At 39.6% G+C, this 19,025-nt stretch overlaps 2 protein-coding genes across 2 annotated transcripts; both read right to left on the bottom strand.

Annotated features, from left to right (window-relative positions):
- Positions 1–3,176: 3,176 nt before the first annotated feature.
- LOC121523838 (zinc finger protein 501-like) lies at positions 3,177–9,137 on the bottom strand. The gene is made up of 2 exons (XM_041808894.1): positions 9,005–9,137; positions 3,177–6,055 (listed from the first exon to the last, which is right to left on the bottom strand). Exons 1-2 carry the CDS (start codon positions 9,030–9,032, stop codon positions 4,779–4,781), a joined length of 1,305 nt encoding a protein of 434 aa, XP_041664828.1. The 5' UTR covers positions 9,033–9,137; the 3' UTR covers positions 3,177–4,778.
- A 1,024-nt stretch (positions 9,138–10,161) lies between these two features.
- LOC121523847 (gastrula zinc finger protein XlCGF46.1-like) lies at positions 10,162–19,025 on the bottom strand. Its single transcript, XM_041808903.1, has 2 exons — positions 18,554–19,025; positions 10,162–12,897 (listed from the first exon to the last, which is right to left on the bottom strand). The coding sequence occupies exons 1-2, from the start codon at positions 18,744–18,746 to the stop codon at positions 11,831–11,833; spliced, it is 1,260 nt and encodes a 419-aa protein (XP_041664837.1). The 5' UTR covers positions 18,747–19,025; the 3' UTR covers positions 10,162–11,830.

Here is a 19,025-nt window from a genome sequence, read left to right on the forward strand (position 1 = left end):
GTTATTGTTTAGGAGGGGACGGGGTGAGTGAGGGACAAGTTGTGCCCTGCTTTAGTGTTCCCCCAGGGACATATTCCTCAGATATAAGTTCCTCTTTCTAAAAAAAAACACAGCATTTCAGTCAAATTCATTCAATTTCCGCATTAAATTGTAAATTTCGTTTTTATAGGCCAATTCCGCAATTCCTTTCCGTTACAATAATACATTAATAATACAATTTTAAGACCTTTAAAAATTGTATTTAAGACATTTTATGAGATTTTGAGAGAATTTTAGACATTTTAAGGCCTTAAATTCAAATTATTAGATTTTAGACTTTTTAAGACCCCGCGGATACCCTGTTTTTAAATCTGTCTTTGTTTTATTCTAGGCATTTTGTAATCCACTTCGAAACCTTGTTTTGATCAATGCTATATATATAGTTATTATAATAATTATTAATCATTATTGTTATTACCATTCCCTCCTCCCCTTTGGCAAATAAGAAACAATATAATCATTATTAAATAACAAGTAAATAATAACCCCGTTCTTTAATTTTTTTTGATGGGTTGCTGCTATAGAATTCAGAATGAGCTGATGTTTTTTATGAAATAGTAAAATATCTCAGTTCTAACATCTGGTGTTGTTTTTGTTCTTTTGTGGATAAAAAATATGGGATTAGAAAATCACTGCATTAATAATAGAAATAGCTGAAGTGAATTTGATATGGCCTTATTGGCTATTGTCAATAATCTCAAATCGTGCATCCCTAAAAGAAGCAACTGACAGAAATGAGAGAACATACAGAATTTCTGATGAATCTGCTGGTTCATTAAAAAAAAGTTAACTATAAATTCAATCTAAAACAATTTAATGCACGTTAACAGCAAATGACACATTCATATTTTATTCAGAGGAAATAATTCACATTACAGCTCACACAGCACTCAACAGTCATTCATCATTGGTCTGGTTTCTCTGGGAAAGGCTGAATTAGGATATAAATATACAGTAATGAAATTATGATCTACATGGTGTTTAAGGTCAATCCAAGACTAACATAACAGTCAAAGTCCAACATCAGGGGCACATTTCAAGAAGGAGGCTCAACAAACTCAGAGTCTAACCTTGAATTCTGAGTGGATCTACCCCCAGATGAGAAACTCTTGAGTTGTCAGTTTCAGAAAAGCAAATTTGAGTTGGGTTCATGAATTCTGAGTGGGTTTACTCAGAGTACGGTGGCGGCGACGCATCCATGAAAAGACATCATCAACAGAAAGAGGTGACAATGAAAGGTCCACGTGTTTTACCTCCTCAAAGCAGAAATACTCTGTGCTTATTAACTGGTTTCAATAGGGAGTTACACCGCTTTAGGAGGGTACGATTTATAAATCAGTCGGGCTCTCATATAATCTGAGTAATCAGTTTGAACACACTCCATCATACTCCAGAACCGTAACACTTAAAGAAAACTCCTCTTTGAGTTCATTTAGATCGTAACAACTCATAAAGCTACAAACACTGGACATTCAGAAGAAATCATTTTAATGAAATACATCTGTAAATTTCCCATTCAAATTATTCCCTGCTTTTTCTCTATTTTCTAATCCTGGGAATTATGTCTCCAGTACGGTAAATTCCCAACTTCAGTGTCTTACATTGGCGCTTTTACACATGTGGACAAAATAGCTGGTACCCTTCTGTTAAAGAAAGAAAAACTCACAATAGTCACTGAAATAACAGTAAACTGACAAAAATAGTTATAAATACAAATGAACTAAAAATGAACTAATGAAAATCAGACATTGCTTTTGAATTGTGGTTCAGCAGAATCATTTTATAAAAGTAAATAATCAAAATGGCCTGGACTTAATTGATGGCACACCTAGAAATTGTAAATTGTAAAGCAATTTGACCACAGTGACATGTCAGACTAAGGTGTGTCCTGTAATTAGCCTCACAGGTGTCTTTAAACTTGTAATCAGTCAGTCTTCCTATTTAAAGGTTGAAAAGTAGTCTCTGAGCTGTTTGGTATCATATAAGTCATTTCTACCGAGCAGTCCGGCTCAGTTTGGTGAAGTACGGAACGCTTTTTTTGCCGTTTCCATAGAGAAAGGGTCCCAAAAAACCGACCCGTACCGTCCCACTTTTTGGCACCCTTCTGTAGGGGTGCCAATCTTACCTACCTGTACCAAAAAGGTGGAGCTACACACACAACTATAGGGCTGCACTGACGTCACGTCAGCGCATGACTCAGCTGCTCGTCTCCGGGCTTCAAACATGGAAGTCTGTGCTGTGAGAAGTGGGCGAAAACGGGAGAAAAATAGACCAATATCTGCCTAAATGGGAAATATTTGGACTCGATGGAGATCCAGACTGTTTCCTAGTCTATGGATATCGGTATCTGGCCACAAATCAAATTCCCTGACGTTTATCTGGATGATTTTAAGAACACAAAGCAGAGCCTGAAGGCTCACATCAGCCTGATCCATCCGCGATGGACGGCGGGAAACTGAGTTTTTGGTTCTCAAACGTCACAGCTTGCACCGTGTTTGAATCTCTCGTGGAAGAGACAGAATGACCGAAGTTCATTCTGATTGGCTGGCACGGGTTTCACATCTGAAAAACACTGCCACCTATGGGTTTGGCATGCTTAGAGCAGCATTTAATGGATTTGCCGGTTACGTGTGGATGAGTTTTTTTTTTGGTAAACGATCAGGTGTGGACGAAAGTATTTTTAAAAACAAATGAAGGGGGATATTCGTTTTAGAAAATACCCAGCTACGTGTGTACAAGGCCTTAATCTAGCTTGATTTAAACACCAGCTGAACTTTTACTTTATTTTTCATGTGGCGATTTCTCACAGTACAGCTCTAAACTTTATTATTTTGTCCTATAAACTGTTCTAGACTAGGTATATTCACATATTAACATAGCGTTACGACTCAAACCGTCTCTGTACATGTATTCAATCAGCTGAGGATCCACACTGACAGATGTTAACATCATTAAAATGTAGTTATTTTTTTAAAAAGCACTTTCAGCTGAAATAAAGCTGTTTACTGCTTATTCTGTTTCTGTTTACTGCTTATTCTGTTTATTCTGATTTCTGTCACTCATCCTTTCTGTAACTCTGCAGCTGGAACAGCTGACTCTGTCTGTGACTTCACATGCATGCTTTTACAGCCCCGCCCACCCAAGTGAGAGCACGGGTGTCTGTGGAAACGCTAACTATTTTGGGGTTTAGCGTACCAAACCATACCAAACCAGACCTCCTGATGGAAACACGGCTATGGTGAGGATCAGACTGAACATGGAGCACAGAAAGCTAAGGAGACAGTTGTCCCAGGAGATCAGAGACAATGATAGACCAGCATGTTAAAGGTGAAACAAAGACCATCTCCTAGCAGCTCCATGTTCCTGTGACTACAGCTGACCAGATTATCCAGAGGTTTAAGGTTTACAGGACTGTAGCCGACCTCCCAGACAAAGAGACAGATAATAGGACTGGTAACCAAAGAGCCCAGAACAACTTCCAAAGATTAGAGGTCAACTCCAAGGTCAAGGTCCATCAGTGTCAGAATGCATCATCTGTCGCTGTTTGAGCCAAAGTGGTCTTAATGGAAGACAACCGAGGAAGACTCCACTGTTGAAAACAAATCATAAAAAAGCCAGACTGGAATTAGCCAAAACGCATACTGACAACCACAAACCTTCTTGTCCGTTAGACAGACGAGACAAAACTGGAGCTTTCTGGACAGTCACATTAGGTCTACGTTCACAGACTCAAAAATGAAGCACACAAAGAAAACTGTAGCTTCTGTGAAACATCGAGGAGGCTCGGTTACGTTCTGGGGCTGGTTTGCTGCATCTGGCACAGGGGGTCTTGAATCGGTGCAGGGTACAAGGAAATCTCAAGACTACCAAGGCATTCTGGAGCCAAATGTGCTGCCCATCATTTTAGTCCAGGCCAGTTTCATTAGTTTGTTTTTCAGAGCATTTATATTTATGTGGGTTTTTTCTTTCTTTACCAGAAAGGTACCAACCTTTTATCTATGTGTATGTAATCAAATTATAATGTACTCTTTAACCTTTAGCTAATTAGAGTTTCTTCTTACTAGCAAGACTTGAGTACTAGTTTTATTCTCACCCTAATGTTGGTTTCAAACATAACTCTCTCACCTTTATCCTGTTTAGGTCATTAATTCAGCCTAATGAAACTGACATTTACAGATGTAAATGTAACCTCACATGGAGTAATGCAGCCCTTAATCGATGCCCCTTTACTGAAGCATGTCATGTTTAATCAAAGATGTATGTTTAATGTTGTCTAGTGTCTTTATATTAAATAACATGGATTTCTATTCTGAGTAAGAGAAATAAATGAAACCACAACACTGGCTTCGTGAGAGGGAGGAGACGGAGAAACTGCTGGTTTATCGAAGAAAGCTTGCTCCTGACCAGGTTAGCTTTACAGATTCAGTTACCACACTAACTGACCCAGCGTGAAATAGGTTTGAAGCAGCCCTTATTCCTGGGTTGGAGTTTCCTCCTTCTCTGAAACAGAGAGTTTACCTTAAATTCAGGGTTAAAGCCTTACGTTTTTCACAAAACCTGCTTCATGAAATGGACCCCAGTTTAGTTCTATCCGCTGGTTCTCTCAATAACTCCTCTCCAGGTGTCTCCATCATTGCCCACATGGGTATTGAGGTCGTCTAGTAAAACAACAGAGATTCAAGGTGATATGTAGAAAATATACCTCCAGCGTCTCTCTGTGGAAGTTCTCATGTGTTGCATCAAATAATGTTCAAAGCTTCGTTCTTTAACACAGCAGGAAAATCCTCTTTCTTTGTATGAAGTGCCATGTGCCTGATCACATTACTTTGATTGCTAAATGTTTTGCCACATTCAGAACAACAGGGTTTCTCTCTTGTATGAATCCTCATGTGTCGTGTCAGATAACCTTTTTTGTTAAACCTTTTACCGCACTCAAAGCAGCTGAAAAGATTATCTTCTGTGTGCCTTCTCATGTGTTTTGCCAGCAGTTCTTTAAGGCGAAATCTTTTACCACACACAGAGCAGCTGAAGGGTTTCTCTCGTGAATGAATTCCCATGTGTCTTATCAGATTATTTTTAAGGCCAAATCTCTGACCACACTCAGAGCAGCTTAAGAGTTTCTGTCCAGTGTGAACCAACATGTGTCTGCTCAAATTTCTGCTTTTGTTAAAACATTTACCACACTCAGAGCAGATGAAGGGTTTCTCTCCTGTGTGAATGTCTGTATGAACCTTAAGATTACATAGTTTGTTAAATCTTTTACCGCACTCAGGGCAGGCGAAGGGTTTCTCTCCTGTGTGAATTCTCATGTGCCTGTTCAGACAACCTTTTTGGCTAAATCTTTTACTACACACAGAGCAGCTGTACGGTTTCTCTCCTGTGTGAGTTCTCATATGTATTGTAAGATCACCATCTTGGTTAAATCTTCTTCCACACTCAGGACAGCCAAAGGGTTTCTCTCCAGTGTGAATTCTCATATGTCTTGTATGATGACTTTTGTTTTCAAACCTTTTACCACATTCAGAGCAGCGATGTATTTTTCTATCAGTCTTTCTCCTCTTGTTTTTGATTTTTTTCATTGAGTTCAAGTCTGACTTGTTGTCTGTTGTCTCCGTCCAATCAGCGCTGTCGTCAGTGTCAGGGTCAGATGAGTCTTCAATGGAGACCTCAGTCTCCGCTTGTAAATCTCTCTCTGGGTCAGAACTGCTGGCTGCCTCTGCTCCTTCATCAGCTCCTCTTCCCATATGTTCAGCTCGTCTCTCATGGAGATGTGAGGACTGAAGGTTATTGTCGTCATCTTCACTCTTCACATGGACAGGATAAAAAGTGAACCTGATGATATCAGCCTCTGCTCCTTGAAGCTGCTCTCCCTCCTGACTGCTCCACGCTTCCTCTGGTTCCTCTTTAATGTGCAGAGGCTCAGTGATCTCCTGGTTCAGACTGCAGCTCCTCTCCTGCTGCTCTGAGGGATCCTCTTCTTTAGTCACTGAAAGCTGCTGGACCTCCTCAGGAAGACCTAAAATGCAGAAGTACACATAAGGCAAAGTTTTTTCTAGGGCTGAGACTTTATTGCATTAATTACGATTAATTAATTAATTACAGAAAAAATAATGGGATAAAAAAAACCCACATTTAATCTCAATTTATTTTTGCACTCCAAACAGCGTGGAACGTTTCTCATTGCACGAGTTCCCGGTATACCCGTAATACTGGTGCACAGGACACAACACGACAAACAACATGGAAACTGATGAGAAGACGTCGCTGGGTTTGGTGGACGAAAAATTTAGTTTTAAAAAACTACCGGATGGACACCTGGATAAAAGCACAGTTGTGTGCAAATTGTGAAAGAAAGAATTTGCCTATCACCGGAGTTCTTCTAGCCTCCGCTGCTACATCAATGCCAAACATGCTGCAGCTAGCACAGTAAAGTTCGAGCAAGCAGTGTCGCTAATCCACACTCGACAAGATGACTGGGTTCAGAGCCAAAATGAGTAAGTCCATGACTGACAAATTAACAAACTCACTGGCAAAACGGATTGAAGTGAACTGTCGACCACTCTCGGTGGTAGAAGATAAGGGGCTAGAAGCAGGGCTACAGATAGCGTCGTCTGACCCAAATTATGAACGGCCATGCAGAAAGGAAATTTCAAACAATGCAATCATAATATTCCTTATTCATATTGTACTTTATGTTAACACTCAGTGATGAAAATCAACCTGATTTTGTTGTTTAAGCTCATGTATGTGTCTATTCATTGATTCAGTCATATACCAAAATCCATTTCAATTGAAAAATGTTGCTTCTTGTGTCAAATATTGATATGATTAATTGAGATTAATTAATTACAAAGCCTCTAATTAATTAGATTATTTTTCAATTGAGTCCCACCACTAGTTTTTTCATATCAGAACAAAACTTGGAATAGTGATTCTTGACATCCAGATATTTTTATGCCCCACCCCTTATTCAAGACAGAAAGCAGAAGTCTTAGATATTTACAGTAAAGGCAATTAATATAAATGAACCAAGCTACACAATTTAAAGTAAAAGATTTAGAGCCGAATGGCTGTAGTGCAAAGAGACAAAGATTTCAACTTTCAACAGGGTTACGTGAAATGGACCAGTACTAAGTTAACAAAGGGGTTGTAGTACAATAGGATAAAATAAAAATACATCAGTAAAAATATCAAAGAGGCATTTAAGTGGACTGAGTAAAAGAGGTGTATTAGTGCAACATAGAAAAAGAGTTACAGCAGTGACTGCTGAGTGGTCATCAGAGTGACTCTGTGACTGTTGAGTGGTCATCAGAGTGACTCTGTGACTGCTGAGTGATCATCAGAGTGACTCTGTGACTGTTAAGTGATCATCAGAGTGACTCTGTGACTGTTGAGTGGTCATCAGAGTGACTCTGTGACTGTTGAGTGGTCATCAGAGTGACTCTGTGACTGTTGAGTGGTCATCAGAGTGACTCTGTGACTGTTGAGTGATCATCAGAGTGACTCTGTGACTGCTGAGTGGTCATCAGAGTGACTCTGTGACTGCTGAGTGGTCATCAGAGTGACTGTGACTGCTGAGTGGTCATCAGAGTGACTCTGTGACTGCTGAGTGATCATCAGAGTGACTCTGTGACTGCTGAGTGATCATCAGAGTGACTCTGTGACTGTTGAGTGGTCATCAGAGTGTGTCTGTGACTGCTGAGTGATCATCAGAGTGACTCTGTGACTGCTGAGTGATCATCAGAGTGACTCTGTGACTGTTGAGTGGTCATCAGAGTGTGTCTGTGACTGCTGAGTGATCATCAGAGTGACTCTGTGACTGCTGAGTGATCATCAGAGTGTGTCTGTGACTGGTGAGTGGTCATCAGAGTGACTCTTTCAATAAATGAAATCAAATGAATCTAAAATTCCTCTTGGCACTAATGGCATCTGAAATACAGTCTTTGGAGAATAAGGTCTCACACACTGCTGCTAACATCCACACTTGTCAGAGGAGGTGAGCTGAATTATGTCAGACTGCTCCAGTGTAACTAAAAATCTTTATGACTATCCACAGCTACTTTAAGGGAACGTTGTCGGTACAATGAAGTTTAATGAAAGAGTGTTGACTGTCAGTGAATGAGGTGTGAGGAGTACTATTCTCTGGAATATCTCTTGTGGGGATCATTAAAGGATCATCTAATGTAAATGTGATTTTTCTGTAAAATGAGAGAAGACAAAATAAAAAGATCTCTTATTACAATTAGACAGACACTAAAGATGTGCAATATGGAAATATGTCATATCAGGGTTTTAAGGCCAGATCATGATCTTGATTTTTATCACAATATTTCTTTATTCTAATATTTCAGACTAATATTAAACTAGTTTTAGGTGCATACATACTTTTGAAAGGTCAGGTCTAGTTATTTGTTCTTTGTCTTCTACAGCAAACTGTGGATCAATCCATGAAAATTTCACAGATGAACTCTTGTTTTCTGCTGTTTCTGGAGCAGCCTTAATAATGGGTCCTCTCTTTGATTTCTTCTTTTCTTAAATTATGTTATCTCTCAGAGCCTAGTCCCCTCTGTGGACTGGCTCATACGCAAAAAGAATGATCAGAATCGTTGGCTGGAGAGCAAGTATTGGATTGACATGATAATACAGCTTCATATCAGCGTTTTTATATTCGCCCCACCTCCAGAGGTTGTAAATCAGCTTTGGTTAGGGCTGACACACCTCGGTGACACCGACAGGGCCTGGATGTGGGCCAAACCCAGATACAGGAGGCTAACTGGAGCTACCGGACTGATACAGGGATTCAACACCAATAAGAGGTTAAATGAGACACAACCTTTAAACAACAGCCAGCAGAGAGAGGGGACATTCAGATAATACATGATCGGGAGCTAGCTGTCTGCGGCTAACACTGCTAACTGTGGTTGATCCTGAAATATCTACAGGAAAGACGTTTCCAGAAACAAACCTGGAAAAGCCTGAAAGCCTCCGGACATCTTCGACAAATCCAAGAGTCAGAGAAGAAACAGAAAAGTCAGCTGGGAACCCTTTTTCTAGGATTACTCTGGTCCTAAAGGTCCTGGATCATCTCTACATGCTAACGATACTCGACAAGAACAAACCTCTAAGACCCGGAAACAGAAACAGCACTTCCTGTACATGCATCTGGCCTTCACAATAAAACTGAAAATCCATACGTCCAGGCCTGATTTCTCCTTATAACATGCTCGGAGAGTACTGCAAAAAATATTAGTATTTAGTTTTCTAGGTTCAGGTTACTTTATTTGTACCTGTAGGTAGATTTGTTCTGCAGTCAGTGAGATTACAACATCCATTTAAAAAACGCATATCACAGGACAGAAGCCACGAGAAACAAACAGGAAAAATGAAGGTTATTTAAAACCTCCTAAGACATAACAACCCACCCCCACCCATCTCCTAAGAAGTGAAACAACATGCCAGAAGCAAAGGTAAAACATTAAAGAGCTCAAGGTTCCATCAATAAAGCAGAAATAGGCATAAAAGAGGGTGAAGTACCCTCTATTAAGATCAAACTTAAAACTCAGCAAGTCAAAAGATCTCAAATCAAATAAGCCAGGGTAAAAACCAAGTTTAAGATTCAAATGCAGGAATAAATATGTAAGTGCATGATCAAATAAACACGTGTGCAAAATAAGGCTACAACTTGTTCAGTTTAGCAATAGCAGCAGGAACAAAGCTGTTTTTTAACGCTTTGTTCTGCACCTTGGGACTAGAAACCTCCATCCAGAGGGGAGAAGCTGAAATTTACCGTGCAAAGGGAGGGAATCATCATTTAAGGCAGAGTCAGCTGGATGCTGGATGGAGCTGATCAATCAATCAGACCACTTGACCATTTCACTACCGAAATGATACAATCTTAAAGAAACAATACAGAAATTTAAAGCTCTTTAGTTGAAACGTGCAGATCTGGGCTCTGTGTTGAGAGGCCTAAAAAGCCCTGATCTAACTTCAAAAGTTTCCTTTTGAAATAACCAAAAATATTTGTTTCATGCCTCATAGTAAGCTGTTTTCTTGTCATTATTTTTTCTTTTAAAGTCCAAAACACTGGCACCATCTGACACATGTCCAAACATCCTCCTCTTTTATTTTTTAGTACAAACCCACACTGACCACGGCCACAGCAATTCAAGCTACTTTATTATGGTGGCATATACAGGTAAAGACATTATCAGAAAAGCCACAAATGTAAACACAGACAACAACAGAAAAAAGTGAAACAAAAAAGACAACAATATCAACATCAGATTAGACATTATTTGGGTAAAAGGGAGCACACATTAATATTTGATGAATATCCAAAATAAAACATTTAACTTATCGAGTGGTCTTTTTCAGTCTTCTTGTAGAGTTGAAAAATGCACATGTATTTTCAGAATCTGCAGTTCTCACAGCTTCGACATTATCTGAAAACTTGATATAGTCCATGTAGTTGCTGAGGTCTACCAACTGAGAGCACTTCTGCCTGTGTGTGTGTTTTTTTTTAAGATTTATTTTTGGGCCTTTTCATGCCTTCATTTGATAGAGGAAGGACAGTGGATAGACTTGGAAACAGGGAAGAGAGTGGGGAGAGACATGTGGTAAAGGGCCACAGGCTGGATTTGAACCCGGGCCGCCCGCGTACATGGGTAGCTCCTTAAACCACTCGACCATCTGTGCTCCCTGCATGTGTTTTTTAAACTTTAGGTGCATCATATGAGGCTTCACTCCGCTGCAGCACAGTTTTCTATGCTTCACACATTAATACATTTCTTAAAAGCTGTTTTATATTAATATGTATGTGTTTACAACATTATTAGGGCCACCCAACAAGCCCAGTAAGGTTTCTTTGGCTTCACCTGCATTTTTTTCCTTCCAAACTTCATGCACTGCATGTACCAAAATTTTTATTCCATTCTTTTTTTTTGTGTCCATATGTGCAACCCACTACAATAAAGTAGATAAAATACTGTTAAGTAGAGATGTAGCAACACTGAAGTTTCACATCAAGGTTTCAGAGACCAAAATGATCACCATTATCAGTATTGTCAGGTTAAAATGTGCACAAAATGGCAGCTGATCAGGCTGAGAATATTTGACCATGTGTTTCATCAGAAAAGATAATTAAAAAGTATCAGCACAGAGCATTATGAACTTTTTTTTTACATAAACATTAAAATATCAGCATGGAAAAAAAATAAAAGTCAAATGTGCATTAACAAAGTTATATGAAGCTGTGAAAGAAAAATACATAAACACAGTCACATTTTCAACCCAAAACTATGTGTGTGTGTGTGTGTGTGTGTGTGTGGCAGTAAGACAAACTTTTAGAAAAGTGCATTTTCACTAATTTACTGCTTGAATGTCCCACCCTCCAGGAGGTGGGGATGTAGACAGAGCAGAGAGACAGTGATGCCTCCTCATCTCTGAAATGTTCTCTGTGCAGACTAATACTACATCATATCACCATCATAATCTTAAAGCATGCTAATCCCAAATAGTTTTAATGACACAATTTGATTAGTATTATTAACCGTAAGGAACTTAAGCATGGTTATCATTAAAACCAGTTCCATTTTATTTCTACTTAAAGGATATATTTGATGAGAAATTAGCTTTTTAATTTCATGTATATTTTTACAGTTCTTTTAAACATGTCTTTTGACAGACAGCATTGTGAATGCAAACAATGCCGCTAAACAGTTAAATCCCCTACCTGGACAAAAGATCATCTCAGATTTCCACGTAGAGCAAATCTTTTACCACAAACCAACAACTAAATGGTTTCTCTCATGTGGATTAATGAATGATGCCTTAGACTTGCACGCACAGAAAATCTTTTACCACATACTGAACAACTAAACGGTTTCTCTCCTGTGTGGATTATCAAATGTTGCCTCAGATTTTCTTGTTGAGAGAAACTTTTACCACAGACCAAACAGCTGAATGGTTTCTCCCCTGTGTGGACATAAGAGTGTCTCTTCAGATGTCCACTTTGTGTGAATCTCTTACCACAAACAGAACAACCAAATTTTTTCTCCCCTGAGTGTGTGAATGAGTGTTGCATCAGATGACCATGCTGAGAAAAGCTTTTACCACAAACTGAACAACTAAATGGTCTCTCCCCTGTGTGGATTCTCATGTGCGTCACAATCTCTGCTCTCTTAAGAAAACTTCTCTTACAAACCGAGCAGGTAAAAGGTTTTACTCCTGAACCATGATGTATGTGTTGTTCTAGTTGCTTCTGACCACTGAATCCTTTACCACAAACCAACAAATTTTCCTCTGTGTGGATTCCTTCATGTTTTTGTGTTTGTGTTTTTAGACCAAAGCTCTGAGCACATTCAGAAAAACTAACTGATGTATTTCCAGAGTTACAGTTCATCCCACTTACAGCTCTGCCATTGTTTTGGAGAGGGTTTAAACCTTCCCTCAAATCACCATTATCATCAGTATCAGGTCCAGGAAAAGGTGAAGACTTGGCAGGAGTATCTGTGTGTAAATAACTGTATGGATTCAAGTCTTGTTCTGGTTCTGGTTCTGATCCCCCACAGCCCTCTCCTTCGGCTTCTGTTTTCAAACTGTCGTCTCCACTTTGGTTTTCATGTGGCTGTGAGGATGGAGTTTTCCCTTCATCATCTTCTTCACTCTTGAAATAGACAAGACTAAAGGGGAACTTGCTGGCAGCAGCCTCCTCTGCTGCTTGATACTCCTCGTAGCTCCAGAGTTCCTCCTGTTCCTCTTTAATGTAAGCTGGCTCTGGTGGGTTCTCCTGGTTTAGACTGGAGCTCCTCTTCTGCTGCTCAGGGAGAACATTTTCTTCTTTCACCAACTGCTGGACATCTACAGAAAAAAAACATTTAAAAATATAAATAACTGATTCTGATTTCAGTTCTTTAGTCAGAATACACTCATCAGGGATTTGAGCAATCCTTCTTAATTTGGATGGATACCTGTTATTAAGTGTTGCAGGTGTGTGGTGGTGTGAAACTCAAACTAGCAAAAAGGGGGTAAAAAATGAGTGTTGCTGGAATACAAAATTAAAATATGCATAAGATACAGCTCAGTGAAAATGACCAACACTTCAGAGGGGCTGAGGTTGTTGCAGTGAAGACACAGGCTACAGTCAATGAGGCTGGACCTAGGCCTGTGCGATATATCGGTTTTATCGATAAATCAGATTTTTTTGTTAGGGCGAATTTACAAAAAAAAATCTAGATTTTTTGATATTCCTCTGCGCTCCTCTTTCTCTCCCCCTGGGGCTCCAAAAATTCCTTCACAATAAAAGTCTGTAGCTGTTGATATCTATCAAGGGCTTTTATTGTGAAAGCCCCCAATAGGAAATGAGGTGTAGTCAATCGTTGCTTGACTCACCTCAGCATTACAGACATAAAACCTAAAACTATAGAAGCAGTAACACAATATTGAACATACAGAAACAATAATAATAAAACATTCTTCATGTTATGCTCAGACATGAATTCTGTATGCCATCACAGGTCTCTCGGATAAATGCAGCCTGTCTGTGTCGATGTAAACTCTCCTTGCAGTAAAAAGGTGCATATTTGAGACCAAATTACAGCTTGCTCTTACCCAAGAGGAAAATCCAGTTGGTATTTGTTACATTAAATTCACAAAATAAAAGAAAAACATGCTTTTACTTTTTTTTGGTCATTAATATGTGTTTTTTAAACAAGGATAAGAAAAAATGGTTTAAAATCGTAAATCAAATTTATTGAAAGAAAATCGGGGATTAGATTTTTTGGCCATATCGCCCAGGCCTAGCTGGACCAAGGAGAGTGGTCCAGCTGCAGACCTCCACTGTCATTCGGCTTAACAGCTCCTCCAACGTGAAGCGGAAGCCACCTCCACTCTGGTTTTAATAGCGTTGACCCATACCCTGGAGCAAAGCCCCAGCGTAGGTGTCGGGGTCTGCTACTGCACGGCCCAGCGTAGCGAATATACACCTACCCCAATGAGCTGCCCCTAAACCGAACCAGTTGAGATTAAAATGCTAAACCTAAGCTAAAGCTAAGCAAATATTCATATCCTGACGTCACTTCCTTTTGATGGTGGAGGGGATCTCAGATCTCAGAGTGGAGCTTGCAAGAGTGGAGGTCTACAGCTAGACTGTCTTGGGACCAAGCAGCAAGGGCTAAGACGGATTGGTATAAACCGTGTTTAAAATGATTATGCAAATAATATTTTTCTCTGATTTTCCTGGATAGTCGATGCAATTGACAGAATAATTTTCAAGTCATCAACTTTATTATTAAGCATAAGCACATCACTATTATTATTATTATTAAGCACATTATTAAGCATAACAGACTTTTAAAACATTTTATAGGTTGTAAAGAAGTGACAATGGTCATTTGTTGAATTTGCAGCATTAGGAGGTCATATTTACTGAAATCAAAGCTATTTCAATCAAAATTGATTGACTGAAGATGGTTCATTGTCATGCATGAAGATCATTTTGCTACAGAAGGCACGGTTCTTCTTTTTGTACCATGGAAGAAAGTGGTCAGTCAGAAACTCTATATACCTTGCCGAGGTCATTTTCACACCTTCAGGGACCCGAAAGGGGCCTACCAGCTCTCTACCCATGATTCCAAAACATAACTCCGCCCCCTCCCTGCTGACATCACAGCCTTGTTGGGACATGGTGGCCATCCACCAACCATCCACTACTCCTCCATCTGGACCATCCAGGGTTGCACGGCACTCATCAGTCAACAAGACTGTTGAAAATGAGTCTTCATGTATTTCTGGGCCCACTGCAACCGTTTCTGCTTGTGAGCATTGGTTAGGGGGGGCTGAATAGTAGGTTTATACACGACTGCAAGCCTCTGGAGGATCCTACACCTTGAGGTTGGAAGGACTCCAGAGGCACCAGCAGCTTCAAATACCTGTTTGCTGCTTTGTAATGGCATTTTAGCATCTGCTCTCTTAATCTGATGAATTAGTCTGTCAGAAACCTTCCTCATTATGTCTTTATCTGCAGGAACCCGTCTGTGCTCTGAATCAGACACTAATTTCTTCACAGTGCGATGATCACGCTGAAGTTTTCCTTAAATATCTCATGTTTTCATTCCTTGTCCAAGGCATTACACTATTTGATGCTTTTCAGAAGCAGAGATCCTTTTTCTTTCCCATATTGCTGAAACCTGTGGCCTGATTAATAATGTGAACGTCCTTCTTAAGGAGTTTTCCTTTAATTGGGATTGGATCTAATGATGTGCGGGTTTTTATCCAATTGCTGCAAAACAGTCATTTATAAATAACGTTAATAATGAGGATATATTTTAATTAGCCATAATTAAAATGATAATGAGGAGGAGTGGCTATGGCTGGTTAATAAACCCTCTTCTGTATAGAAATGGATTCTTCAATCACACAGAAATTAGGTAGAGGTCACTGCCCTTCACCATACACCCATTCACTCACTCGTTCATTCGCTGGTGGCAGAGGTTGCTATGGAGATTTGGCCATCAGTATTAGCTAATCCCATTCGTACACTTCAATAACCATTTACACACCACTAAAGCAGTAGGACACATGGAACATGTGACTGCAGGAGCTGGGGTTTAAGCCCACAACCTTCTGATTGTGGGACAGTCGACTCTACCTACTGAGCCACAGTAGCCCCAAACAAGGAACAGGATACAAAAAGATAGCAAAGGCACTGAATGTTCTAGAAACACCACTGGAAACATAGCTCCAGGTTCCAGGAACAGTGGTTCCACTACCAGAAAAAGGAAGCTATTGATGGCTGCATCCAGATATCTGAGAAGGCAGGTTGTGAAAAACCCTAGTGTGACTGTAAAAGACCTCCAGCAGAACCTGGTGGTGACAGGAACTGAGGTTTCAATGAGTACAGTAAGGAGTACTGAACGTAGACCGTTTCCATGCCCCAACTCAAAGACATACACCACTACTGACCCAAAAGACCAAGAAAAGCCGGCTCCAATGTGCTAACAAACATAGAAATAAGCCTCAGAGGTTTTTGGATTCTGTTCTGTGGAGTGATGAAACAACACTGGAACTTTCTGGCCCGATGGATCAGCGGTATGTCTGGGGGAAGAAGAATGAAGCAGACACTGAAAAGAGCACTGAGTCCACAGTAAAGCATGGAGGTGGCTCTGTGATGCTCTGGGGCTGCTTTGCATCCTTTGGAAACCTGCAGCGTGTGGACGGACAGATGCATTCACTGAAGTAGCAGGAAATCCTAGGCGGATTTAGAGCTGAAGCTCGGGCTTCCAACAGGACAATGATCCAAGCAGACCTCATATTCCACCAAGGCTTGGCTGCAGAAGAAGTCCTGGAAGATTCTACAATGGCCAGCGCAGTCACCTGACTTGAACCCCCTAGAAAATCTCTGGTGGAATTAGAAGAAGGCGGTTACAGCGTGCAGACCCAAGAACAGTCCTGAAATAGAAGTTTGCACATGACGAAGATTCCTCAGGAACGCTGCCAGAAGCTGGTGTCTGGATATGACTCTCAGGAGGCCACAGAGGCAAAGGCGCTCTACTGCAGACTAAAGATGCTTGATGTGAGGGGCTGAATAATTCTGAGACTGGAGAAGAAATAGGGTTTTTTTGTTGAATTTGGAGAAAATACTTGAAGCATTCGTTGTGTTGCGCTATTTCAATTTTTGTTGGATTTGTTCATTGCAAAAAGCAGGAAATCTGTAAATCTTCACAATAAACCTGATCTGCTACGGGGGTTTAGTAACTCTGATTGCATCTGTATACTCCATCACATGTGTGCTTCTGAAGCACACATGTGATGGTTAAGAGCTGCGCAACTAATCTAACCCCAATCTCAATGCCAGGCTGTGCAATTACAAAATCACACAACAGGATGTAATTCTTTTAGTTTCAGTAGTACTAGAAAAGTTCACTAAAACACCTGCAGATGGCCTTTAAGTTTACAATAGTCCCATTGCTGACCTTTCTAGAAGTACCTTTATTTTCAAGAAAAACACACTGATTTCTTTAATATATTGGTTTAGCCTTTTAGGAGGACTGTAAACTCTTCAGCTCTATTTCCATGTTCTGGGAAATTCACATTTCTAAACTATCATTATTCTCTGCATTTTCATTGATAACTAAGGCAGCAGACTCACGATACCATTTATGTTTAACCTCCTGAGACCTGAGCCTTTGTTAGGAGAGCATTTTTACTTTCTCACCCTTATTTGGGATAAGTACTGTATGATAAGGTAATACATCAGCCTCATCGTTGAACAGGAATTTCTTGGGCATTTCCCTTTCCAAAAAACTCCATCATTTTTTTTAATTACCTAAAATTAATCTGAAATCACTTTTGCCCATTTTTTCCACCTTTTTATGACTTTTGCCCATTTTAGTCTTGTAAAAGTGTTTTTCAACAGTTTCAACCACTAAAACTCATTTTTCTCTTCAGGAATGACAGTAAATAACTATAATCTGACATATTAATCAGAAATATTAATGTGCTTTACTATTTTTTCAGTTTTTTGTAAATCAGTTCATTTGAAAATTCATGGATAACAATAATAATTCTATTTTAGCATTAAAAATATCATTTGGGTTAAAGAGCTTCTACATATTGGTGTATTAACCATTGCAGAAACATCAAAATGATTTTGGTAATTACCAATGCTGTTAATTTAGGGCAGCTGTGGCAGAAACCTGACTTTGGATGGTCTAATACATTTGTTAAGCACTGTATTTTCAAAGCAACCCAGGAAAACTACCCAAATATTTCTTTGGATAGTCCTCAAATCTTTCAGTGAAACTTCCTCATAAAGCCTTAAAATTCCAATAAAGTTTTCCCCAAAAATTCCATGCAGATTCCTGAAAAAATTCAAGCAAATTCCCCGAATAAAAAAAGCAGCGTATTTCCCACTAATATTTCTTGGCAAAATTCTAGAAATGTTCAAAAACATTCCCCAAAATTCCAGGAAAATGATGGAAACATAAAAATAACAAACAAATAAACAAACAAAAATACAGACTTCTTAAGAAAAATCCTGAAATTTTTAAAGGACAATCCAAAAACCCAAATTCCCAGACCAGTTCCCCCAAATTTTCGGTAATAAATTTCCCATTTCCCCCAAAAACGAAAAAAAAAAAAAAAGGAAAAAAACAAACAAAAAAACAAAACAAAACAAAACAAACAACAACAACAACAAACAGCAACCAACCAAAGGAAAACCTCTCTGAAATATACAATATACTGTAAATTTCCATTAAAAAACTTGACAACTTGCAAACAAACTCCCTAAAATATCCAAACAGCAAATTATCCCAGCATTTCAAGCAAATCCCTCAAACATCCCATCAGTTCTAGTAGCAAACATGCAAAAATGAGGACAGCATTTGTAATGTCGCCATATGTGGACGCAGGGTTAGAGGTTAATAGTCCAGTATAACCACAGTCACAGCACATGGACGTTTTCAGCTCCTTAAAGGCTGAAAATGAAGTTAAATAAATACTAAACTGAACAAACCTGCTCTGTGTAAACAGACTTCCGGGTTTAAAACAGCGTCCAGTAGCTTCTGTTGTCTTGTCTTCTCCTCCGTTGATCTCCTTATTTCCTCCTCGTACTCCGCTATCGTCCTCTCAAACAGCCCAAAAACCTCCTCAACAGCAGCAGCCAGCCTCTGGTTCACTAAACATCTCAGCATCTGGACTTTAGACATCTTTAATCAGTCTCAGAGACTTCTCTTTCAGACTCTGTCCGTTAAAACCGCTCTGGTTGCTCCAGCATGGAAAGCTAAGGGCGTTAGCTTCGTAGACCGGCAGAGTCCACTTTAAAGACTTTAGACTATTTCAGACACAGCTAGCACAAACTAGCGCTCTAGAGAGACGTTAGTAAGGCTTTGTTAATAAGTTAATACAAACATTGAGGACAGAGAAGATCTATTTCATACGGAGAGATGAGGGAGGAGGTAGCGAGTTAGCATCATGTAGCATTCATG

The sequence above is a fragment of the Cheilinus undulatus genome, linkage group 16, assembly GCF_018320785.1.
Source record: "Cheilinus undulatus linkage group 16, ASM1832078v1, whole genome shotgun sequence".
NCBI lineage: Eukaryota > Metazoa > Chordata > Actinopteri > Labriformes > Labridae > Cheilinus > Cheilinus undulatus.

Bases quoted from the DNA above. Each gene is read 5' to 3' on its own strand.
- LOC121523838 (XM_041808894.1), bottom strand. From the start codon at position 9,032: ATGTCCGGAGGCTTTCAGGCTTTTCCAG. The intron at 6,056-9,004 runs GTTTGTTTCTGG...TCTGCATTTTAG, and splicing joins AGGCTTTCAGGCTTTTCCAG to GTCTTCCTGAGGAGGTCCAG.
- LOC121523847 (XM_041808903.1), bottom strand. From the start codon at position 18,746: ATGTCTAAAGTCCAGATGCTGAGATGTTTAGTGAACCAGAGGCTGGCT. The intron at 12,898-18,553 runs GTTTGTTCAGTT...TTTTTTCTGTAG, and splicing joins AGTCTGTTTACACAGAGCAG to ATGTCCAGCAGTTGGTGAAA.